Here is a 25,768-nt window from a genome sequence, read left to right on the forward strand (position 1 = left end):
GTATTAAAGACGCAGTGTGTTTGATTTTGGAGAGAAATACTGGCAGAAATGGAAGATAATGAAGTATGTTTAATTTACTGTATAATCACCTGAAAATAAGTATTGCTGTGTTTTTGTTACCCTTGAATGAACCCTTTAAATCTACATAGGGCGCAGGTCCTCATCTGGTTCAGCAGTATCCCAGAACCGACAAACCAGACACAAGCTTTAGATAGGGCCAATGGCATTTTCGCATTGCCCACCCTAGTTGGCAGCCTCTCTGACAACATTTTTTTAAAGTGAAACTGCTTTTTTTCCCCCAGTGTTTTTACTGGCTTTAATCACCTCTGCGGATAATTTGCCTCCTGCTAAAAACCAAATCAATGATGAAAATTGAAGGGATTCTAAATAGGAGACATTTCAGCTGGCTGCAATTTGCAATCCTCACTGATATGCCACTAAATCCCTCTAAATCTAAGAAACTGTCTTTTTTAAAAGACTGTGAGTTGACCTCATGCATTAAATTCAATATTTTTCCTCAGATACTGATTTCTTCTTTCTGTGAGCAAACAGTTTTTTCCCTAGTTCAATTCACCGTCTCCTAATATTATCAAATTAAACAGAGTTTGCTCTTTCAGCAGAACGTGAATATTTACAAAAAAATCTATCCAAGTTTAAGTTTACAATAAGTTGACACTATGCCCCAAAATACTCTCATTTCTCTCTTCTCGAACACAAAACTAGAACAAAACATGACAAGACACGACAAATAAATGCCAATATGAGTTTCCTTTATTGTGAATACATGAAAACCTTCATCTCTTAAATAATAAATGTGAATTGATTTATCATTCTTCAGTCAAACTGAAGTCAAACCCTCAAACACATTCTGAGTTTTATACACTGTTGGAAAGAGATTTTAATGTGTACGATAATATCAGAATTCTTTTTTTACTCCAAATATCAAACAAAATACCACGGTTGAGCCGAGTACTCGGATGAAATGAGTAAATTTCCAAATGACCAACAATCAAGATGACATAAATCCAGGTTTATCTAGAAATGAGCTGTTGCAGCATATAATAATTTTCATAGAGCATGCCACATATTTTCAGCAATATGAAAATAAAAATAAAAATAACAAAAAACATAATCATACAATGTTAGATGAGTCTTAACATGGTTTACAGAGGTTAAATACCAACAGTCAGTACTTTTTAATATAGTTGCCAGTTTACACATATTTAACATGTGACTGATGACGCCGGTTGTTTATGTCCTCTTGAACCAGCAGAGAACACACACACGACCCACAGCAGACTCAGTGAACATTTCTGTCGACTCCAGAGGGCACAAACAGTGGATGCAGTTAATACAGTAGCAATGCACCAATAAAAGAGAGGAAGACTGCGACACACAGTGCAGGTTTCAGAACATTAAAAAATACATGCTTTGCAAATGCTTGAGGTAGGAAGTGCATTCAACATGATTGTTGGCCTTGAACAATGAATACAGTGACAATATGACAGGATACATTTATGACTGACTCAGTAAAAAATAAAAATAAATAAATAAATCACATAAAGGTTTCGTGACTTACTTTCAGAAAATTCTTGTTTTTAGTGACACCCCTCTTGGAGGCTGTTAAGTGAACCACAGAGCTGAACTTTTGTCAGATGCCCCGTTTCTATTTTCATTCTGTCACTCACATTGAAAGCAACCCAATGGACGAGGAACAGCAGATTCATTCACCTGAAATGAGGAGTTATTTATCTGATACCTCCCCTAATCACTACAAAAACCTAAATACGGCCACAGCTGGCTGGAGGGAGATCGTTACGGAGCTGAATGTCAACAATACTATGTCTCGCAATAGTATTGTTGAGAATATAAGGACGAATGATAAGTGAATAATAAGGACGTACCTACTTGCCCATCTTTTCAGGGGTTAAGCTGAGACCACAGGTTTTATCATGACGTGACCGAGTTCCATATTTAAGGGCATCCGATGTAACACGATGTGGAGGGATAGTCTGAAGCAGCTGCCAGTTACAAAGGAATCAACAGCGGATCCATGCAGCTTTAGAGCTCCTTTAGAGATCCATGCAGCTTTACAGCTAGTTGGCTAACCTTAGCTGAGAATAGACTCGTTAGCTGCCCAGCTAACTATGCTGCATGGCCCTGAGCCCCCCGGCTTTTTTATCGGTGTCTGGTGTTGAAAGTCACTGACCAAGACTTCGGAGTGAGACCCAGTTGGTGTGGACTCTGTGTTGTGGTGGGTGCCGGTCGTTTGTTGACATTAGCGGACTCCATTTCTTAGCTAATGTTAGCTAATGTTAGCTAATGTTATGGCTGCACACTGTAGCACTGTAGCGAAGCTGAAAAGAGATGATCCCAGACGGCTTTCTGGCAGAGAGGGATTTCCTGATTGATATTTATCACATCCTTTGCATTTTCTGTGAAAAATTCGGCACGTGTCCTCTACATAGAAGTTGGTCCACAGGCTGTAATATGCAATTGAGAAATTTGGGGAAGGTCTCAGGTTTTGAGATTCGTTACAATCCATTCACATCATGTGCTTTAGAGATAAGTCAATCTACACTTATAGACAGTATGCCTTTGGTGCAGCCACATATTTGTAATTTTTTGAATAAAAAAATAAAATCTATTAAATTACCCAGGATTCCATATAATCTGCATGTATCCATCTTGAATAAACAAGTAAAAAGTGTCTCTTGAGCTATTGTATTACAATGGCTGATCGTGAAGACATTATACCGTGTCACCAGCAACACAGCAGTGTAAAAACCCTTCAAGCAGGTACAGTAGACATTGCCCATACATCTTTCTCCCTGCAAACTGTCACAATACGTAACACAAAAGTACATATTTTTTCCCCAAATTTTTTTTGTATAAAAAACAACCAAAGCATAATTGGAAAAATATTAGCCTCTTGTTTTCTCAAATAATAAATACACGTGAGAAATATGCTAAATAAAGCAGTGTGAAACAAAAATACATTCATATATTGTACCGTCTTTGAGAGTCGGACATTGAGCGTTGAATAAATGTCTTTTTAATGTTACCTACTACTACGAACAGTGAACAAGCATGTCTGACTTACTCTCTAGTAGTCAGGCTGTCATGATGTATTGTACAGCATTTTCTATTAGGCCTGTTGGAGAGATTTCTTTTTGTTCTCAGCTCTGTTCCTGTCTTACTGGCATGTATCCATCGCTAGAGGGCTCTACTGACCTGTTAGTTGGCAGTAGAGCAATCCTCTCAAGTAAATGACTTGACAAAGGTCGCAGAGCTGGACTAAAACCTGGCCCAGAGAAGTTCAAAGGCAGTGGTGAGAAAGAGGGCAAGGAGCACGGTAAGGTGCTAAATGGAGGAGGAAGAAGGAGGCTGGTAGATTCAGTGGACTTATCAGCATCCTCCAGACTCTCCTCCTGACTCACCTGCTCCTCACCTCCACTGCTAATGTCTGAATCCATGCTAGGTAGCTCGGGGCAGTCAGCCTGCAGCTTCTGGACTTGCTCGTAACCGGAACAAACCTGAATGGACCCTTTGCCAAAAATATCTCCACCGCCTCCAAACAACTTCTTTAAATCTGTTTCTTTCTCATTCCCTCCCTCCCTCTCCTCCTCACCTTCAGGCTCCTCGTCGTGACTATCACTCATAGTGATGCTATCTGCCTCCAGACTCTCTTGACTGAGCTCTTCACCACTGCACATGCCTGAATCTAGACTCTGGAGCCTGGAGCGCTCGACCTGGACCTTTTCAACCTTCTCATAGTCTAAAATCACCGGCATAAGCTCACTGCTGTTGCTACATTTGGAGAGCAACTGGCGGGTCTCTACTTCTCTCCTTCTCTCTTCATCCCTATCCTGTTGTTCATTTTTCCCTTCGCTTTGACTAACAACAGGCCCATAAGGTGTATCAGTGTCGCAGGGCGGCAGATTCCCCGCAGTGAGCGAGGTGACAGGAGGAGGAGGACAGGAGTAGATGGGGTTGGAGTAGTTGGAACTGGTCGACAAGTGGCTGTTTTCACTTCTCATTTTTTCTAGCAGCGCCGCCTCTGGCCCACAGGGTGTGACAGCGTTCACAATGGAGGTCACTTCTACAGGGACGATTTCCACTGGTTTAAAGATGGATTGAAAGGATTCATTGTTGAAGTGAGGGCTCAACCAACTCTGTAGGAGAAAAGGTCAAAGGTGGAAAAGAAGAAATTGTTAAAAGGTTAAAAATACAGAAGTAATTAAATTTGGATTAGGCTGTAAAGCTGCATAAAACTGCCAGTCTGTAAATAGACTTTAGTGTTTTATCTCTGTTGCTACAGTGACACTGTTTTCACCTTTTGGCTCATAAAGGTCATGCAAGATGAGTCAGTTTTTTGTCTGGTTTCACAGCCTACGTGATCCGCACATCCTGTGTGTTGTATTATTCATGTTGAGCTCTGCCTTTTTTTAATGTTGCTATCTTTGAAGCTGCACTAATATGTATTTTTTGATAAACATGGATCAAATGACTACATATGCCAGCAAACCCTAACAGTGATGAACCCTCAGAAAGTTATCTCCCTACTCTGCACTTTCATTAATTAAGTATTTCACTGCTGAAAGAACAGTCTTTTCAGAAAATCGGGCTGTTTCTATAGTAGAAAGACTTAAAATTGATGCTATATGCCAAGAGAAAGCTGATGAAAAGGAATGTAGCCTAAAAACCTACAACTGCCAGGATGCACTCTGCCACACCACTAGTTGGTGACCCAATGCAAATTTGTCTGTTTTGACATAGGCAACATTATGGCAGCCAGCTGGTACCAAACGATTTGGAATTACAGTTAAACAGTAAGCTATGTGTCTGAAAACATTTTAGTTGAGAAATAGGAAAAGCATAGAATCTTGGTTCATATCTGATCAGTGCTGCTTAGTTTTACCATTTGATCTCAGTATTTTCAGCTTCTGTTTTTACTACACACAAAATAGTATGGTGCTCACTTCTTGTTTACAAACGCTTTTACAAGCGCTAACATATGTTTCTGAAGACTTTCATCCACCCATTTCCATCCACTTATCTGGGCCCAGGTTGCGGGGGCAGCAGACAAAGCAAAGCACCCCAGACGTCCCTCTCCCCAGCGACACTTTCCAGCTCCCAGACCAGATGAGATATATAATCCCTCCAGCATGTTCTGGGTCTGCCCTGGGGCGTCCTACCAGTGGGACATGCCTGGAACACCTCTACCGGGAGGCGCCCAGGAGGCATCCTGATCAGATTCCCGAACCACCTCAACTGACACCTTTCCATGCGAAGGAGCAGCGTCTCTACTCCGAGCTCCCTCCGGATGTCCGAGCTCCTCACCCTATCTCTAAGGCTGAGCCCAGCCACCCCACGGAGGGAACTCATTTCGGCCGCTTGTATCCGCAATCTCATTCTTTCGGTCACTACCCAGAGCTCATGACCATAGGTGAGGGTTGGGACATAGATGGACCAGTAAATCAAAAGCTTTGCCTTCTGGCTCAGCTCCCTTTTCACCACAACAGTCCGGCGCAGCATCTTTATCACTGCAGAAGCCACTCCAAACCACCAATCCATCTCACGCTCCATTCTACCCTCACTCCTGAACAAGACCCCGAGATACTTGAATTCCCCTGCTTGGGCAGGAACTCTCCCCCAACTAAAGACATTTTAGGTTAAATATGTTTAGATTCCAGTTCATATGTGATCAGCACTGCCTAGTTTTAACATTTGATCAGAGTTTGGTCTGAATTTCAGAGAAACAGCTCTCTCGATCTGCATCAGTGCTCTCTGTCCATGGTGGTGGGCAAACAAAAATGTGGTACTAGTTTTGTATTTTGAGCAACAGCCAGTGAAAATCCGTAGGATGATGCATTTGAAAAAAAAGATGATCAGGGAGATCTGGGTGCTGGCAAGATGGAAGGAAGTTTACCATAGTTCATTTACACATACTACCCCCCTTGTTGTGACACAAAGCTGGCTGAAAACCGGCAAAGTGTCCTCTTAATCTTCATGGAACCTTTTGGCATCTTTTAGCTAATAATTATAGTTACTTGGCATGCAATTTTAGAGTCAAATTGTGTTTCAATCTCATTGTTATTCACAACCTTGCTTACAGATACAGATGGCAGCTGTTTTCAACAACCCACTCTGATAATCTCACTATACGCTTACTGCTCAGCACCAAATGACAGACAGTTACCATTAGCGAGTCTAGGGACAGCATAGTTGGTGGACAGCAAATAGAGATAAAAGAAGAGTGAACATTGGATAAACATGTGTATGGTGAACTCACCAGGAAATTTCCATTCTGCTGGAAGAATTTCTCTGGGTTCGGAAGGGGCGGACCTCTGATTCGCTTTACTATGTAAACCCTGAAAGACAGAATGACGTAATCTTAAAGCACAGTTGTCAAAAAATACATGTGTATATGCTGCTCTTGAACAAAGAAGATCAAAATTCAACACACTTTGCATCCGAAGTGACACAAATGTCTTAGAAAAGTACTTTCAATTTGTGTCTTCTTACCAGGTGGTTTTGTCGGTCTTGTATCGTAAGACAACCAGAAACACAGCCAACGCTGTTGCACCGGCAACGATGCCCCAAAGACCAGAAAAATCTGACAGACAGGATAGAGTATTTCACGTTAGCCAGGAGGTAAAGACACTCTAAAGAACAAACTGGGTAACATGTCTGTGATCTTCATACAATTATCCTGATACACAACAACATTGTAAGCAGCTATATCTTCAGCAGGTAAATGTGCTCTGAGAGCAGGTGAAGATATTTCAGCAGGACAAGTGACAAAAAAAGAGACTTTAGTCCATGTTCTAAGGCATTAAAAAGCCACATTAGATTTTTATTTAAGAGTTAGATCAACCCATGTGATACAGGGCAGATTATCAAACAATGGGCCCCTGGGCACAGAAATGCAAAAGCTTATTGTTATTTTGCTCATATTAGTAGTTATTTTGTATCTCTTTGCAGGTCTTCTGAATCTCTTTCTGGTCAGTACATTTTAATTTGAATGACATTTTGCAGGTGAGTTCCAAGGGCCCCCCCTTATACTTTGGGTCCTCGTGCCTGTGCCTGGGAGGCCCATTCAGTAATCCTGCCATGCATGTGATATGTGATAAACACCTTTTCCTTATAAAAATGTTCTGTTTCTCAACTGGTTTCCTTTGCAGGAATTAAAAGCAGAGCAATAAATGCTCAGTGGGACTGAAGGTAACTGAACTCCTGAAATTGATGAAAATGATGTGACGTTCATAAGATGTTGCTTTCCACTGACTGCATTTGTTAAGCTAAACCAATTAGCTTTGTTCATATTTGGCAACCTTTACCTGATGTTTGTGGTTTTGGTCTTCCGATGGGTGATACCCATGATGTAGTAGGGCCCCAGTCACTCCAGGTTGACTTGGTGTTTCTTGAATTGTCCTTTACTCGAACGCGTGCCTTATACCTTTCGCCTTTTATCAGCTGATCAGGGTTCAGTTCCGTTGTGCAGTTCCATTTACACTGTATGCATGATTCCTTAGGATCCTGACAAAGAAGAAACATGTGGATGGTCAGTACGCTGTTTTTTAAATATCTGTTCATGCACTGTTGCTTAGATTTGCTACAACCACAAGGTATGAAAATCATTTGACATTCAATCTCAAGATCTCTGCAACACGTGTGCTCATCTTTGACAAAACGCACACACTTACTTATGCATTCACATACTAACATAGACACAAAATAGATACACACACTCCATGACTGATCCTCTTGTGTCCACTGCAGTTGGGTGCAGTAAGAACTCCTTTGCTGGGGCAAAATTTGAGGAAACCAGGAAGCGGTGGTAGAGTTGATAGCTGGTTTTGGCGGAGGATTCAGCTTTACTGCAGTATCACACAAATATAGTTTGTTTTAGGTCACACACATTGTTTGTGTTAAGTCACAAGGAGGCAATGTATTCTTCATTGTACTCACTGTGACAAGCTGGCATGAAGAAAATGTTCAAACTTTGGTTCCCAGGTTTACAGCTCACATTAATGGAGATGTTATGAGTGCGCTGAAACTGAGAACATTTTAAGAAAAGAATATTGCTGTTAGAAAATATTTAACAATATGAAATGGAATAAGATCTAAATAAGTGTAGGGGCTTTGAACACCATTATGTTTTGTTTAATGATAAAGCTGATGATCTGCTGGACAGGTGAACTCATACGACAGTCTGATTAAAAGCAGCATCAAACGTAGACAGAAAAGCTTCATCAGAAAACTTTAAATAAATGACAGGACTTAGGTGTTGAATGTCTGTCTACTTTCTGTCTTTCTTGTCAAGATCTGATGAGAGAATTGATACAACTCTTAAGGTTTGTAAATTTACGCTAACTACTGTGTTTCTTGTATTTGTGGTTGTTTTTGTTCCGTGTAGGTTAGTTTTTTGTGTTATATTTACTTAGTGTGTTTTTGCTATTTATTATTTGGTTTGATTAGCTTAACTATATTAGTTTAGTTTCATTTTGTTTGTTTGTTTTATTTTTTTTTTCTCTTTATTTTGTTTTTTCTTGTTCATATAGTTTTCTATCTTAAGTTGAGGGGAGGTCCGTTGTATAAGCTTATAGCTTCTTGACCTCTCCTGTCACATCCTTATTTTTTTCTATTATTTATCTGGATTCGATGTAGTTTTTACTATGTGTGCAAATAATAAAATAAAATAAAAAATAAAAATAAAATACTGAGCTACAACCAGCAGCCAGTTAGCTTAGCTTAGCTTAGCTTAGCATAAAGACTGATAATGGGGAAACATCTTGCCTGGCTTTGTTCATGGGTACCTCTAAAGGTCACCAATAAACAGTAACAAACATACCAAAAAAAAACCTGAAGTGTAATTTATGGTTTTATGGGAAGTTAGCCGGCCGCAGGAGCCTTGTTGTCACTGTTGGGTAAATAGTCAAGCTGATAGCCCCCATAAAACCACAAAGTGTTGTTTTTCCACTTCAGTTTTTGTACAGGTTAAAGACATTAAGTATACTTAGTGAATTTTTGACAGATCTTGTTATCAGGCCAGAGTTTCCCTGTTTGCACTCTTTAAGCTGTAGTCTTATATTGAACAGATAGACATATCTCTCTCATACATATCTCTCTGATATGCACAGATATTATAGTGTTTGATTACTTACTACAAAGTCGCTGGCTTTCAGAGCGCCATCTCTTTTGAACATCATTGAGCACTTCCTTAGCGTTGGTCGGGAGGCGTCAACAGGCTCCAGGTTACATGAATTGCTGAGGCTGGTATATTGACTGTGGGGATGGAGGGATGTCATGTTGACATTTTTGCTAAACTCAGTGTCATTTTGCTAACTGTATATTTGTATCAAATCTTAGTTACCCTTTCCATTTTGCGTCAATTGTGCACACACTGTCTGTATGATCAGGCACGCTGTTCCACACACAAGTGATGGTACGATTGTAGTCACTGTGGCAGGTGAGATCTCTGTGAACTAATGGAGATGAGAAGACATGAAAACAAATTAAACTTCAGTTATGCTAGACAATATAACAATAAAAAATTATCAGAAAATCACTCACCGTTATCTGGTACGCTCGGACAGTTTTGGATAGGGCAGACATGAACAAAAGCCAAAAGAAGAAGACACAGCAGAAGGGTTTCCTTATTTCTCTCCATTTATGATGTCATCAATCTTCCTTTTTTTTGGAGATCTCAAACCAGCTGGATGGTTGGTTTCCAAAGCTAGGTGACTCGCAGATGCGGCGGTTTGATGGATTGTTCTTGCATCGGGGCGTAACTCACTGCTTCCATTTTCTTCTCATTCTGTGCAGAGAGATGGCAGACACTCTGAAATGGTTGTGATACCAACAGGTGATCGGAAGGAAAAAAAAAACAGAAATAGAAATGTTTCAGATCCTGCCTCAGCTTGTCAGTTTTATGTTTCCACTTACACAGACTGATAAAACTCCCCTGTAAAATGTAATAAATACCCAGTGTGATGCAGTGATAATTTAAGGAAATCCCCTGTTAACTCAGGCTTCAAAGGTCAGGATCAACACCACATTCGATATTTATCTTTCTGGTTGTATCTTTCACCTGTTATTTCATTTAGTTTATTGACTGACAGATTGAAAACAGCATCCCCTAGCTGTGAACTAGGCTCCTGCTCAACAACCCTTAAAGCCACTATGTTCAGAAGTAAAAAGTAATGGCCGAAAAGCTGTGTTTCGCTGCCGTCTCTCGATAAACGTGTCAAGCCTGTCTCACCTCTGACCACACCAAGCATCACTACTTGTTTTAAGGTGAGACGTTAAACCACTTGAGGAAAAAAAGGTGTCTAAGTGGCTTTGGGGAGCTGTGAAACAAAACAATCAAGGGCCAGTTCCTACATTTTGGACCTTTCAACCACATCTTACAGGGATTAGGGGGGTCCAGGGAAAAAAATTTACTGGCCCGTCTGGGGGCATGGGTGATCAGGGGAAAAATATGGAGTGAAACAAAGTTGAATGAGTACGGAAAATAAACAAAGGAGTTTGTTGACTCGATCATGCTTAGCATTATTTCTCAAAAATTCAACACGGATCCTTTTTTATAAGTTGCATCCCACATTGTTGTTAATTATTTATTTTAAAAAATTGCAGGACGGGGAGCATAAACTTTTTTGGACTTATGAAAGGGAGCATGACAGATAAAAAGTCTGAGAACCAAGACAGCTTTAAGCACAGAGGACTTCTTTATATATGCACCATGTGAGCGCAATATACCTCAAACAAAGTCTTCAAACTAGACTTTGACACCCAGTCCCTCTACAAGACAGGGTCACAAGACACAACAAAGGTCCTCAGTTGGACTCCAACTGGTGACATCGCAGCTCATGGTCTAAAATCGGAAGCCATGACGCAACCCAGTCACGGGAGAAATGTTGGGATTGTGCATTTTTGCAAACCATGGATACGTTCTATTTGTACATTATTTTGTAGCAGCTGCATTGAGACTTTATGGTATGGTTAGTTTTAGGCACAAAAATCACTTCATCAAGGTTAGAAAAATATTATGTTTTGGTTTAAAACGCCCACGTTTGAGTCACTGAAAAAGTGTTCACGTTCGGTGGCTTGAAGGCTGCTGGGAAATGCCACCGTGTGTTGGTGAAAAACACCTGGTTCGGTGGTGCAATCGCCCCTGGGTAAAGGCTGCAATGTGCTGCAAAAGACACCTAAGTTAGGTAAAAAACATCCGATGCCACAAACACCAATGGAAACGTCATTAAGTGTCGCCACAACACAACCAGTGATGTTGGTCTCAAAAGTGGCCGCAAGCTTGGCAGGCATCTCACCTATAGGCGACACAATATCCACCATCCTCTTCACCTCCCAATATTGAAAGTCAGCTTATAGTCTACGTCACTTTAAAAACGTTGATTTGAAATGTATGTAAACATGCAAATGTAACTTAGTTTGCAGAAACGTAAACATTTTCTTCTGGTGACTGGGCTGCACAGGGGCCCCCAGGACCCAGCTTGGTTGATATGGTACTGTAAGTTATAGAAATTCCTAAACATGTCTACCATTAATAAAACTGACAGAGCATTGACAAGCAGTGAACCTGGGACTGTCGGGGCTCCAGAGGCTTTGGGGTCTTGGAGCAGTTATTCGCTTTGCCTGTTTGGTAATCCTGTGAGCTTCTTTATGGGGGTGATAGCCGTGCTTGATGCCAAAGTTGGATGTTTGATTTGATTTGATTCAACTTTAGTATCAGGAAATATTCTAAAATTTGTCTTGCCTCCCAGGACCTCAACTGTTTTACATAAATGCACATAAATACCAAAAAACAACATTTAACCAAACAATCAAACCATACTACACACATCTCTAAAGTCTGCACATAAGTGGCTTCTTGTTTTGGGGTGAATTGTAGCCATTTGATGTGTTATTTAAGCACCACCAAATCATGAAGCTGATACAAATACTGACTAGTCAGTCAAGAATCACAATGGAAATATATATTGGATTGTACTGTGTCATTTATGACGTCTTTGTGGTTTGATTTAACGTGCTCCTTCTTATAATGTCCAGTAAACTAAACCAAACTCGTAGGCTATACTACCTGAAATGATAAAAAGAGGAACAGCAATAGTGCCAGTTACAGAGTAATGGATACATGAATAATCACAGTCTCATTGGATGTGAGTGTAAAGATTTGCAAACCAAATGACTTGTGGTAAAAACTGAGCAACCTTGGGAAAACATTTTCAATAATGTGCTCTAAAGACAGTCATCATACCCGTGTGTCATAAAAAAAACAGAATAAAATACCCGACATTTAAGCAGAGCAGCTGTCTGCCTGCTCAGGTATCACATCCTCTCTTACCCTTTGATGATGTGAAACAATAATGTGATATGCCACCTGTTACATGTTAGATACAACCAAACTTTATGTCTTACCTGTCGGTGAGCTGCTCAGGGTGTGCTTCAAAGTGCTGGTTTCACTCTATTTGATGTCCTGTGTAAAAAAAAACAAGAGACAAATAAGGTTTTTCCTCTGATAGGAAATAGCAAACCACCACCTCGTAGAATCTGCACTCTTTGAAGGCCACTACTAAGAAGTTTAATCTCAAGATCAGTTGTCCGCCTACGCTCTAAACTCAGACTTGAGGTTGTGAAAACTGAAGTCATCTTCACCTCTCAGTTTTCGTGGTTAGGTTAACACCTCAGAGCAATTTCCTCTATCCTTTGACCTATTATTGAGACATATGCTAATGGTAGTACTCGTTGCTCGTTGTTTCTGTAACTTGAAGCGGATGATTTCAATAAGAAAAACAAAAATCCACCACACGGTCCTAACACGGGTGAATACTGGCTACTTCTGTGCTGATGCTACAGTCTTAATCCTCTCCTTTACTTCCCTGCAGCCTGTCATTTCCCCCAGTCTAAATATGTAATTACACTGAGCATGCACACACACACACACACACACACACACACACACACACACACATGCAAGCAGGGTGTAATGTTTAATATCTGATATTGCATGTGTGTTTGTCTCTTTTTTCCCTACAGTTGACACATGTTAAACAGGTTGTTGCTCTCGTATCTGAACCACACTGACATTTAAACTGTCAAAAACAGGATGAAAAATAAATGTGTACGTGTCACAGGTATGATTTGTGGTATGTGGTTATTATAGCCCACTGCACATCGACCCACAAACACCCACAGCCCCAAATGCAGCAACTAACTTTCACTCACTCTGCACAATAAGCACACCAGTGGGCTACATTGCTATAAGTGCCCTGTAGACATTTTATCTTAGTATGAATTTATTCTTTTTTCTCTTTTTCCATTTCCGTTCACAGGGGAAACAGTTCTGCAAGCGCCCAGGTCACCTGTTTATGCGGTTTAATAAAGGGCAAAGTGTTTTTTTCTGAGAACTCAAATGTTCCATCACTCTGACAGGTGCACTTTCTGCTCAGACTACTTCCTTTTTTTAAAACAGCTCTAATCTGATCGCAGATAATGTCCTCAGCAATTCTAATCATTAGCGTATCATCACGTGAGGGAGTCAACAAACAAGCAAATGTGCCCATCAGGAAGTTGACATATTTAACAAGTCACTTTGTCCTTAGCTGACCATTTCTAAGTGTTAAAAAAAACCTCACTTGTTAACGAAAAGTGAGAAAAGGGAAGCTGAAGTACACAGATCCTCTTAAAGCCACAGTGTAACTGTGTATTAGATTTAGCCCACTCTCTCATAGCTGCTGCTTAAAGGGGTCAGAGGGTTTCCAGTATTGCTCACAAGTGGTTTTGTAGCAGAGTCCTTTTCTGTGACGAAGTCTGTCCTATTGTGGCTCTGGATACCAAAGCTGCAGTGGCGCCCCTGCTCACGTTCTCCAGGCCTTATAGTCCCCTTTCACCTCCCGGACCTTGGCCTCGAGAGCACTTTTTGAAGGTCACGGCCTTGTCTCGTACTTGAATGCATTCTTACCCGGACCTTCTATCCTCAAACCATCCACTAGATGCCCTCAGACTGTCTTTCCAGCCCATGTCACCTGACGTCCCTTCCCACTATACACCTGCTCCTACTTTGCTCATCAGCCCTGAAGGCATATATACCAGCACATTTATACTTGTTTCCTATCAGATTCTCTAATGTACTCTTCACTAAGTGTCCCAGTGTCTTTGCTCATCTGCCTGTTGACTGCCTTTGGAGTCCTGCCTTTTCGCCTGCTCCCTGCTTGGATAAGTCTGCCTTCTTTGTGTCCCTGCTTGGTTGCAGTAAAGACAGTCTTTTATCTCTACCTGCTTGAGCTTTGAGTCCTGCTTTTGGGCCAAAGCCCACATTTACCAAATCATGACAGATCTGTAAATTCACCAACCTGACAACTGTAATCCACTACTACTCCTCAGTGAGGATAGAGGCAGGATTTTGCTGTATAAAACCTGAATTAAGTGCAATCACAGTAATCACAACAAAATATCCAGATGCATTAAAGGCAGAGAAATCAGACTGCTGAAACACAGCACTTTGCCCTGACAGATGCTGGATGTGGGTGTATTATCATGCTCATAGAAAACAACTTGTCTGTATTCAAATCATAATTCATTTATCAGTTAAACTGAAAGTCAGGTCAGTTTCAGTAAGAGTTTATATCTGATAGGAAAGCATCATTCAGAAGAATCGGCGCTATGGTTAACCACAGGTAGCCTTATCAAGTGATTACTGTTGGCCTGAGCTTTAAGGTTTCCTGTTATACAGTTTTGATTAGTACTTGTCTGGGAATCAGTATTTCCACAGCAGTGATGAGATTTTGACGCTCCATGAAAACTGACAGTAGTGCCAACAACAGACAGTGATGACGATTCAAGATATAGCTTTTATGTAATTAAAATTAAGAGCCCAAGTTATCCACTGACTTGTGTCCTAAATACAACTTTGTTTTCCAATAAAAAAAATATATATAAATGCAAATTGGTTCGATTCCAGGAGGGAGGCCTTCTGTGCGGAGTTTGCATGTTCTCCCCGTGTCAGCGTGGGTTTTCTCCGGGTACTCCGGCTTCCTCCACAGTCCAAAGACATGCAGGTTAATTGGTGACTCTAAATTGTCCGTAGGTGTGAATGTGAGTGTGAATGGTTGTCTGTCTCTACATGTAAGCCGTGCGATAGTCTGGCGACCTGTCCATGGTGTACCCTGCCTCTCGTCCAATGTCAGCTGGGATAGGCTCCAGCCCCCCCGCGACCCTCAAGAGGATAAGCGGTTACGAAAATGGATGGATGGATGGATGCAAATTGGACTGCGGATGTGAGGCTGGTTGGATGTACTGCCACATTCACAGACATGACAAGACAGCTTCATTGGCAGCAGCTCTGGCGGACATTCCTGCAGCAGTGTTGTAGTGCTTGAGATCAGTCTTGGCCTCGAGACCACTTTTTGAAGGTCTCAGCCTTGTCTTGGACTTGAATGCATTCAAGAGACCTCTGGATTTTGTTATTTTAGGACTGGTTAACACCCAAACTGCGAGGATATCACAAAAAGGAGTGCTGAATATGAAGATGGTTAAGTTGATTTTGATTTAAACTTCAATTGGGCTTGGGAAATATTTTAAAAGATCAAAGTCTTTACTAGTAAACCTTGCAATGGGCCAACCTCACAGTGATTTAATTTTTGTTGAATAGCATACATAATGGGTATCAGGAGGTAAGATGTGAAGGAGAAAAGTTATACTAATTTCACAGCAGTTGTGCTGAGTAGCGATTTTATTTTTCAAAGTTGTGAGGAGTTCTCTAAATACCAACCAAGACACTCATTTTTAAATCATAATTCCTATTTAGGAGGGCTATGGAGTTGACCTGTTATGGTTGAGACACACCTAATCGCAATACTTTTTAATGAATTTAACCTAAAATAGAAAGCTTTCCAGTGCTGGAGAAAAGCAGCTAGAAGCAGTTAGCAGCTAACTCAAAGAAGAACAGCAGCTGATGCTTATTTAGTCTGTCTTTCAAACTTGGTGAATTTTGAACAATGTTTGAGTGCTGCGTGGATGGAGACAGACAATATTTTGTAATTGCATCTCACTGGTAAAGGGGCTAAAATTAGTGTGTTCACCCGGGTGCTGTATTTCCATAACTGCTGATCGGAGCCAGAGCCAACCCATGATTACTGCAGAGCCACTTGACCTGGTTGGGAATGCCAATAGTAACCTTTTGTTCAGCATAGGTTATTTGGTCTCAAAAATGGATGGTTGTGTAAATTACAGCACTGAGATCAGGCCGTTACTTTGTGTTGTCAGATTACTCCAGTGACATCATTTGAGTAAGCTAGGCATATTTAGTTAGAAACCGGCATTTACCAAGCAATGTGTGACACAAGATACTACGAAGTTGCATTATAGGAAGTGTATGACCTAGTGTTATTTTGCAGCTTGGGCCATATTAGGAACTAAAAAAGTTGTAGCTGGTCAACTCTACCTTGAGTGGAACTGTGACAAGAGCCATTCAGTGTCATGACACACAATGGCTTGATTGTATGTCACTCTGTACAGTCCGCTGAACTTCCCCAGCTGACGGTCTGTACTTATCCAGCTCATGATTAGCAACTGGTGGTGGGAAAAACCTCTCTGGGGAGCCACTATCTGCTTAACAGTCTACCTCTTTCTAATCCCTTTTACCAACACACATTTTCGTTCTCTTTATAACTGTCTTCTGCTGACATTTGGACTTCCCCTCTGTCACTTTCCTCTCTTTCTTTCTGAAAAGCAAAGAAACAACCACATACTAAATACGCACAGAAAAAACTCACACAAAACCACTTCCTAACCCTTTTCTCTTCCCAGAAAGCTACTGTTGTTTCTAATAAGCATATAGAAAAAATGAATTTACTACCCAGCAAGTTTGCATTTCCTACCCTGTAGTCTTATATACAATTTTGTCTTGATGATACTGATGCAAAGACTACTGAGGTCACAGTCTCTGACAGCAGCCATATTGGCATAGTGAGGATGAGGCTCAGTCCTTTTAGCAATTATATGTATTAGTACTGACCGCTGAGGCAGCTAGTTTGATTCAAATCTTTGTAAAGCAACATTTGAACTTTTTAAGAACTCGAAGATACTACTTAGTGAAACTACTAGAATCAGTCAGTGTTCATTGTAAAAACATGATCGTTACTGATCCTTAAATGAGTAAATCTGGCCTGAAAAAGTGAATTTGACTTAAATTATGCTTTGGTTAAATGAGGTCTGCAGGATACAATGTGCAATGTAGTCACATCAAAAACAGAGGACCCTCACCTTGTGGTTTAAACCCAGACTCAGATCCATGTGGACAAGACGTTTAAACGCATCAATAGCTGAGACTGTCCTCCCAAAAAGAACAACATCAAAGGTGTTAGCCAGTGACAAAGCCTTGTGACAGCCATAGTAATTATGATGGGAGCAGAGAGGGAAGTCGGGTGACATTATTATAAAGCAACAAAGGATGGAAACAAAACATCAAACGACAGATGCTTGTGGTCTAACAGTCAGCATTCAATTTTTTAAAGGAATACTTCACCTGTAAAATGACTACTTGTGTTTCAGTTACTCACCCCATGTTACATTGGATTTGTGGAGAAAACTTTGTTTTTCTGGCAAGCCTCCCCGGTGAACAGAGAAACCATAAAGGCAAACATTCTTTGTAAACTGAAGTAATTGGGGGCCACGTTTAAAAATAGTAAAACTTTATCAAAACATCCATTAACATGCTCTCACACAACTCCTGCAGCATAATGTAAGTCTCATTTATCAAATCGTGAGCTCAATACTTCCCACAATCCTTCTTCATTTTTGCTAAAACATTATAATGTAAAACACTTCTGCCTATGAGTAACGTTCCTGAGCACATATGTGCGTGTGAGCTCTGCGTGAGCAAAGACCAAACGCACACAAACTGTAATGTTTTCGTGAAAATGCATGTGTTTGGGGACTACTGAGCATAAAACTGGATAAATGAGACTTGGATTATACTGCACAAGTTGAGTGAGAGTTTGTCAATGGGTGTTTTAATATCATTTTGCTGTTGTTAATTGTTGACGCCATTTACTTCAATTCAATTTTTTGGATACTCTGTTTACTGTGGAGACAATTTTCTTCCTACAGTTTTCTTCATGAATTCAAGGTACCATGCAGTGAGTAACTGCTGTACGACAGGTCATTCTGTTGCTAATTTATTTTTATGGTGCATGGCAAAAAGGATCTCAGTTGGAATCCAAGTTTTGTGCACAGTGCTAAGAGGAGCCCATTAAAGCCTGCAACCCACATATTTCAGTGAAATGTAGAACAGACATAACGCACAAAAGGCGTTAAATGCCTTTGTTGGTTTGGTTATAAAGCTATAAGTGAAAGAGTGTGAGGTGAAGGTGGGAGAAATTAGCATAACTTGCAACAGCAGCATGTAGGAGTGAGCATCACAACCTGAAACAGCAGCCGCATGACTGATGGGCACAGTGAGACTGTGGGCTTGAATTATTTATTCAACATTTACTGGACAGATTGCCATAAAATTTGGTACAGATATTCAGACGATGTATCCCAATAAATTTGGTTGACATTTTTCAAATGAAATGTCATGAAAACTGTAGGAAGGATTGCCCTGAAATTTGGTACAGACCAACATTCCCTACAGGATGAAATGTAAAAACTTTGACATCCCACGGTCAAAATTTCAATTTGTCCTATACATGTTAGCATTAACACTGTGAGCTTGCTGACTTTAGCATTTAGGTCAGAGCACAGCCTCACAGAGCTGCTGTGGCTGTAGGCACAAGGAAATGAGTCCCTTCTGTCTCTCTCCTTACTCCCCCACACTGTTTGCTCTTCCCCGTCTCGTGCCTCCTCCACCTTCTCACACCTTCCCACATATGAAACCCCACACACCTGCCTTTCTCTCTCTATCTATCTTTTTATACGAAAACTCTGAGTGTATGTATGGCAGGATGTCATCTGCTATCTGTCAGCATCACAAATCCCTGGCTCTTACTGTCATACAAACACACCAAACTACCTTTATTAATCAGTATTTTCAAAACATATAGTTGGATGGTTTAAAATGGTTACTTGGATGAAACTCTTAATCAGACTGTCTGAAGTAATATATAGTCGTTGATTTGGCTAAAAAAAAGTTTGTGACACACATGTAACACAAGAGTTATATCTGCTGTCCAAAGGCTAAAAATTAGCTGTTAGTATCGTGTTTTTCTTGGCAGACTGGAGAGGACATTGGTAGCTCGAAAAAGCAAAAAGCAAAAAAAGAGGATCTTGAATTCAAGTAATTTTGTCAAACTTCTGTATTCTACTAAACAAAGGCTAAAAGTTATCAAAAAGATCTTGCTGTTTCATCCTCATGACACGTCATTGTCAGTATCGTCATCTTTAACACATTAAACCACTTCTAATCCGTCATCAAAAACACCCCATGATTAAACAAAACTCACTTTATCCTCTTGATCAATATTACCACTTCTGCTTTAGCATCATTTCCCGTCACCGAGTCATTCATTCATTACACTGAAAGATAAGGCCGATCTAGCCTATGTCAAAAAGTAACCACGACCGAGGATGATTTCAACAAGAACATACCTGTCCATTTTCTTTCTGTCGAGAGCTCTTCCTCTTTCTCTACGTTCAAAATGAATGATCAGTCGTTTCCATGTCTGTAGACTCATTCAGCATGTGCTGATAAGTTCTGTTTCTGTAAAACTAGATCATCTCGTCTCAGAACTTGTAGGCCTAGTGACGTGTAGGAAAGGTTTGTGAGCAAAGCAAAAAAAAAGCTGTGGTTTGTGGCTTCCCTGACTGGTGATATCCAAGCCTCAGTTTCAAGAAGCAGTGTGAAAGATTAGGGTGGAAACCCCTTTTAGAGTTGGCTTTTTTTTCTCTTCTTACTGCTGTTCATGTTCCCTTTACGTTATGACATTCAATGTTGTCTCAGAAAATGTCCTCGTGTTACTACCATTCATCATTTATGAGAAGTAACGGTATGCTTTCCCCTGACACCCAGATTAGGCCCTAAAAGGCAACCTTCAAACCAGCCAGGGGTCCAGGAACCTCCAGGGGTTCTTGGGGGAGTTCTAGGGGGTCTCCAGATAAATGGGGAATATTTGTTTCACTATTTTATTCTCTATAGATGAGCTTAATGTCGGTAAGAGCCATATGAGTGACTGTTCTGATCGCAGGTTTCACTTCCTCCACAGTTAGCTCCTCAGCTGTAGTTAACAACTATAGAATTCTGGTCTTAATAATATCTAACAACCAAAATCTTTTCAGATGGAGGTCCATCAAATAGGGGTCCATGACCTCATGCATATCAGTTTTGTGTACTTGATATCAGTGGCTCCCCTAGAATTTTTTCATAGGGGTGGCCAGAGGGGTGGGGGGGGGGTTTACTGAAAATCTTGGGGTGGCACACCAAAACCAAAAGCAGGGGAATTCTATTATGCTGTTGTATAGTCACCTTAATACCTATGTCGATGTGAGAGCTAAGGAAACATATACTGATATACTTTATTCTTCACGGGACAACTCAACACGGTCTCACTCCGAAGTCGTTGTCGAAATCCGGCACTTGGGCAGTGACTTCTGGCATCAGACACCGACGAAAAAAAAACGTCCTTTCACATTGGCATGACATGTAGCCGGTCCACTGACAGTGTAAGGGGGAAACACGGCGGGACAACAACGCAAGTTAAGGTGGCGGATGTCTGGGCGGGCGGGGGTTAGGGATGGTGGATGGGTCCAAAAACCACAGACTCTCACGTGGAGGCTGGTGTTGGCTTCCTGTAAGATTGTAAAGCCAAGCTCTGTTCTTTCCTCCTAAACCCAACCACGTGCATGTGTTGGCAAAACATAACCACATGCTTTTGTTGTTGAAGGAAAAAAAACTTCAACCCGTAGTGCTGTACCGACGTAGTGCATTTAAAAAAATTTTTTTAAAAAAAAAGACTGTATTCAAAATGGTAAAGCAATTGTATCAGGGGCCCCCCTTGGCCCCCTGTTGGGGACGCCACTGCTTGACATGAAAAAGGTTGTCAACCACTGTCTAAAACAAATCTTAAAACACAAAAATACCCTTACTTGTTCGCCTTCATACAAACTCTTGATGGACTCTTCATGTTATGCCTCCTTGTATTCCTTTGCAAACCTAAAGGACAGGTCCTGTTTTAGTCTATTTTAAAGAAATAGTCTTTGGGAAATATGCTTATTTGCTCTCTTACAGAGAGTGCGATGAGATGATTGATACCACTCTTACATCAGTATGATAAATATGATAAAGATGGTTAGCCTAGCTTAGCATGAGACTGGAAACAGGAGGAAGGTAACAAAATCTGTGTACCAGCACCTCTAAAGCTCACTAATGTTATATTCCTGTTTATTTGTTTTAAATGGAGAAACATCAGATGACCTTTAAGTATTCACAGGAAATGGAATGGGTTTTCAGTGAGCTACCTGCTCGTACAAAAATGTGGTCATTGCCGTAATGCCGTGCATGTTTTTACAGGAAGAAACGAAACAAGGAGTGGCCTCAGTGGTTGTTAGATGAAGAGCTAAAGGCAACAGGCTGTGCACCTCCAACTTAGCAAGGTAACCACTTAATGGATGCAGAATATCATAAATCATCCTCTGCCACAGCTCAAAGAAGGCATTTTGTACCAAAAAAAAAAAAAAAGATTTCATATCTAAGTCAGACTGCTGAAGCCCCATGTTAACTCCAGCTTAACTTTGCAGGCATTTCTGCAAAGAAACAGGATTGTGGATTCTGTCTTCTGTGTTTTCACGAGTTCGTGTTCGGACAGAATCATTTCATGGCCAGTATGGAGAAGAGGAATACAGCAGCCACTAACTCTTTCACCATGCACATGTGAGTGCTGTCTTATAACAGACTTGCAGCTGTGTTAGCTCACGCTACACACTGAACTGACCTTTTTAATAAAATAAAACCAGACCAGGATATTAAAATGTTTTTGAATACAGTATAGAAATCTGCACATAACATCTTTTCAAATGCTGTGGTTACAACCAGGTAAATAGTACAGTCAACAAAAGGGAAAGTATTTGATATGTTCTATAAAAGGACTCCAGATTAAGAGGAGCGATCACTTCCTTTAACCACTGTAAGAATGATGGGGCTTTGTCTGACGAATGAGTTTGCGAGCCACCAGTAAACCTGCAGAGCTGTAACCTTGCAATCTGGGTATGATCCATGACGGTTTAATATGCGTAAAAATTTCCTCGAGGTGAAAACTATTTTAAAATCTGTGACATCATCACAACATAAAGTCTAATAGCCATGCAGGAACTTTACTACTGCACATATTCAGTAGGCTGCATGTAGTGGAAGTTACCCTGAAGCTAGGAACTTTTTTGGCGTTAGCACCAGGTGAGCGGCTCCATTGACATGAATAGGCGCCATCTCAAGGTCTGGTATCTAGTTAATATCATACACCTATGCTCTGGAGACGGTCCTTCAGGTCTGCGTGTGTGTAACTGCAGCAACACAAAGTTTTCTTATCTGGTGGGGAGTCAGATAAGTGAGGATGTCAGCTGAGAAGGTGGCCCATAAGTGTGTCCCAGAATACATGAGCATACATACTGCTGAAAGAGTGTGGCCATATGCGGCCCAGTCCACCTATAAATGTGATCTGAGCGATCAGATCTCAAGACGCAATGATGACGCACTGAGTGCACACCTGTACTTAGAGCTGTCCACATGTGATCCAATCACAGAGGATGCATGCTAATAGCAGGTGTAAAGAGGGCCCAAAAAGACTGTGGCATACAGCAATGCAAACTGCTGAGCCAAATGTTGCAAACCATCTTTTAAGTTACAGTGCAAAATAGTTACCCTTCATAGGTGTTATTCAGACTGACCATCATAAGCTGTCGTGTGTTAACTTAAAGTTAAAAATCAGTCCTTTCAGCTGCAGGACACCAGTTCTTATCAGTGATTTTAAAGGTTTGTTTTTCTGTGACAGATAACAGGATGAAACATGAGGGGCTGCCCCATATCACGTCCCACATGCACTTTGTGCCACAAAACATTTAACCAACTTTTTTGAAAACCGACATACGTAAATTCAACTTCTGCTTTGGCAACAGCAGCTCCCACGTGTTTGCAGTGTCAGACTCTTAGCAATATTTCATGGCAACCGTCATGCTCCTGCTGTTTGTAGTCCAGCAGCATTTGCCCATGAATATTCAAATACTCTCCAGTACCCTGATTCATATTCAGAAAAGTTCTGGTGTGACCTCAGCAGACCGCACTTACCTCATTTATTCATCAGTAGGAAGAACAGCAATTCACTAATGAGCCTATCTTGAATTTTATAAAACAAACCAGAAATTGCAGGCAGCATTTTAACACACCTCCCTGAACTGTAAAGTAACCAACACCTGAAATGCCAATATATATATATATATATATTTCATCTGAGTTCAAACTCAGTCAGATGTTTTGCTGCCCTCAAGTGGCCACTGTTTTACCATTTACCATCCTGATCAGGATTTTGTCAGGTCTGTTTTTAGCACATGGAATCCAGACATTAAATGATTTTGTCATTAGAAAATGGAAAGATCTTTATACAGTGTTCATGAAACTATTCTAATTCAAGTATGTATGTTTTGTCTAAACAAATCATGCTGATCTTAAAACATGAAAGTAGCAAATTTATATGGTATATAAAAGTGACATCTGGTTCATTTCTAAAAATTGATTTGAGAAAGGTTTTGGCAGTGCTCTGCCCCGTAGCTCGATCTGTCTTACCAGTGGACCTCATGTTCACAGCAAGATAACTGAAACCATTTCTTTATCAGATCAAAACACTCACCAGTCCGGGATGTCTCCTCCCTCAGGCCTCAACAGCAGAGATGAAGACTTCAGTTGACTCTCTTTTGTGACTCCTTTTTGTGTCATTTGTAAAACATCCATAAAAGAATAAAGTACGGCTGTATAACTCAGAGATGACCCGTACTCAACAAGAGGCAGCTTCAGACTAAAGTAGAAGAGGAAGTTAGGAATTTTTTTCACTGTAGTTTCATTTTCAAACCTTCAGTGTGCAGTTTTGGAGGACAGCTGATTGTTGATTGTTATTCTGAGGGTGCAGGTCCCGAACCAGAACCCCCTCCATAGATCATATCACTCCTGTTCTCCAGCAGCTTCACTGGCTTCACTTCTGCTTCTCACCGTTAAGGCCCTTCATAATCGAGCGCCTCTCTTCCACACGACATTTGCAATGTTGACCCCCTTTCCACTTCCAAACCCTGTCTGAAAACACAACTTTTCAAACTTGCATATTCGGTCTAATTTAATGGAGATACACATACTGTATGGTGACCTGCAGTGATGATGACTTTATGATGCAACACTTTCTCACTCCGACCTCTCATGTCACATATTGACATGCTTGGTCATGGACTTTCCACGTCCACATACAACGTGCAAGGTACCCTGGGTGCGTTGGTTGTTGACGTTCTGGGACACCATGTCAAGCTCTGCCTGTTACCTGCATTGTCCTCTTTCAAAATACACATCTGTTTTCACAGGAAATGTAATGTTTACATACAGTCTCTTTCAAAATAAATGCACTACACTGGTACAACTTCTCAAACTGACATCTTTTTCCCCTTCAACAACAAACACATGGTTGGGAAGTTGTTAGGTTTAGGAAAAAAGAACAGGGTTTGGCTTTAGAATCTTACGGGACATGAACACTGCTCTCCCGGGTGAATGTCGGCCTCTGTTGGATCCATCCATGACCCCTCCCACTCGCCCCACTCGGACTTTTGGCACCTTAACTTTCATCCTTGTCCCACTGCATGTTCCCCTGATGCTGCCAGGCGGTGTTAAACTATAACGGCAACCAGCCGCGTATTATGCTGACATTAAAGGACGTGTTCTTTCTTTGGTTTCTGACGCTGCAAGTCACTGCCCAAGCGCCGGATTCGACGACTTTGGAGTGAGACTGGGCTCTATGATGATGATTTATACCCAATATTTATAATTACGATCTTTGTTTGTCATTTTATTAACTTTTATTGTGTATTACAGTATTGTTTGATTTTATGATCTATGGATACACTGGCGCTTGTTTTTTAACTGTGTCTTGTAAGGTGTCCTTGAGTGCTCTGAAAGGCGCCTATAAATAAATTAATATATTATTAGGACCTGAGTTAGAGATTATTTACGTTTATGTTAGAGTACCTGTATATCAATACTTGAAAAATATGTTTTATCAAAATGCATTTAGGTGACGAGTGTATTGTTGCAAAGCAAGTCTCTTTTTTCTGGTTTTACTGGTGACACTGTTCATCACTGTTTTAAGGAAAAAAGGAAAGTGAATGACAATAATGTTGAGTTATAGTATTATAAAAATGGAATATTTTGTGCTATCGACAAAACTGCCTGGAAACCTGAGAACGTTTTAAACAGATAAAAAAGATAACAAGCTTTTAAAATAGTGTTTTGTAACTGCTGTGGGACAGTTTGAGGAATCAAAGAAGAGTCTGTTTAAAAACTAAAAACAACAAAACACTGCTATAATTCTGTTGTATTATAAGCATTTACTGGACTCAGTCATTCAATGAGAGCACTTTTCTTTCACAGGTGGATATCTTAACTAATCAGCACTCCCAATATTCAGCTCACAGGTCTAAAGTCCAACGGTCAAACTCAAAGCGCACTTTTCTACCAGCCTGCCAAACCAGACTCTGCTCTCAGGTCAGTTCTGTGACCCCTCTGTCA

At 40.7% G+C, this 25,768-nt stretch overlaps 1 protein-coding gene across 6 annotated transcripts; it reads right to left on the reverse strand.

Annotated features, from left to right (window-relative positions):
* Nucleotides 1-753: 753 nt before the first annotated feature.
* On the reverse strand, nt 754-25,703 carry LOC126389970 (uncharacterized). 6 transcript variants are annotated; one of them, XM_050044007.1, is made up of 11 exons: nt 23,856-25,703; nt 12,442-12,499; nt 9,580-9,823; nt 9,380-9,491; nt 9,171-9,291; nt 7,975-8,062; nt 7,753-7,883; nt 7,344-7,542; nt 6,529-6,619; nt 6,296-6,374; nt 754-4,175 (listed from the first exon to the last, which is right to left on the reverse strand). In XM_050044007.1, exons 3-11 carry the CDS (start codon nt 9,674-9,676, stop codon nt 3,180-3,182), a joined length of 1,914 nt encoding a protein of 637 aa, XP_049899964.1. In that variant the 5' UTR covers nt 9,677-9,823; nt 12,442-12,499; nt 23,856-25,703; the 3' UTR covers nt 754-3,179. The 6 variants fall into 6 exon arrangements, with proteins under 6 accessions (XP_049899964.1, XP_049899965.1, XP_049899968.1 ...); XM_050044008.1 differs by having other exon boundaries at nt 9,580-9,847; XM_050044011.1 differs by lacking the exon at nt 23,856-25,703 and adding an exon at nt 19,612-20,285.
* Nucleotides 25,704-25,768: the final 65 nt, after the last annotated feature.

This window comes from Epinephelus moara, chromosome 5, assembly GCF_006386435.1.
Source record: "Epinephelus moara isolate mb chromosome 5, YSFRI_EMoa_1.0, whole genome shotgun sequence".
In the NCBI taxonomy this organism is placed as follows: domain Eukaryota; kingdom Metazoa; phylum Chordata; class Actinopteri; order Perciformes; family Serranidae; genus Epinephelus; species Epinephelus moara.

Excerpts from the sequence above, each read along its gene's own strand:
- LOC126389970 (XM_050044007.1), bottom strand. The coding sequence starts at position 9,676 with ATGGAGAGAAATAAGGAAACCCTTCTGCTGTGTCTTCTTCTTTTGGCT. Across the intron at positions 8,063-9,170 it reads TGAAAGCCAGCGACTTTGTA|TTTCAGCGCACTCATAACAT; the intron begins GTAAGTAATCAA and ends AAATGTTCTCAG. Across the intron at positions 4,176-6,295 it reads AGCAGAATGGAAATTTCCTG|AGTTGGTTGAGCCCTCACTT; the intron begins GTGAGTTCACCA and ends TTTCTCCTACAG.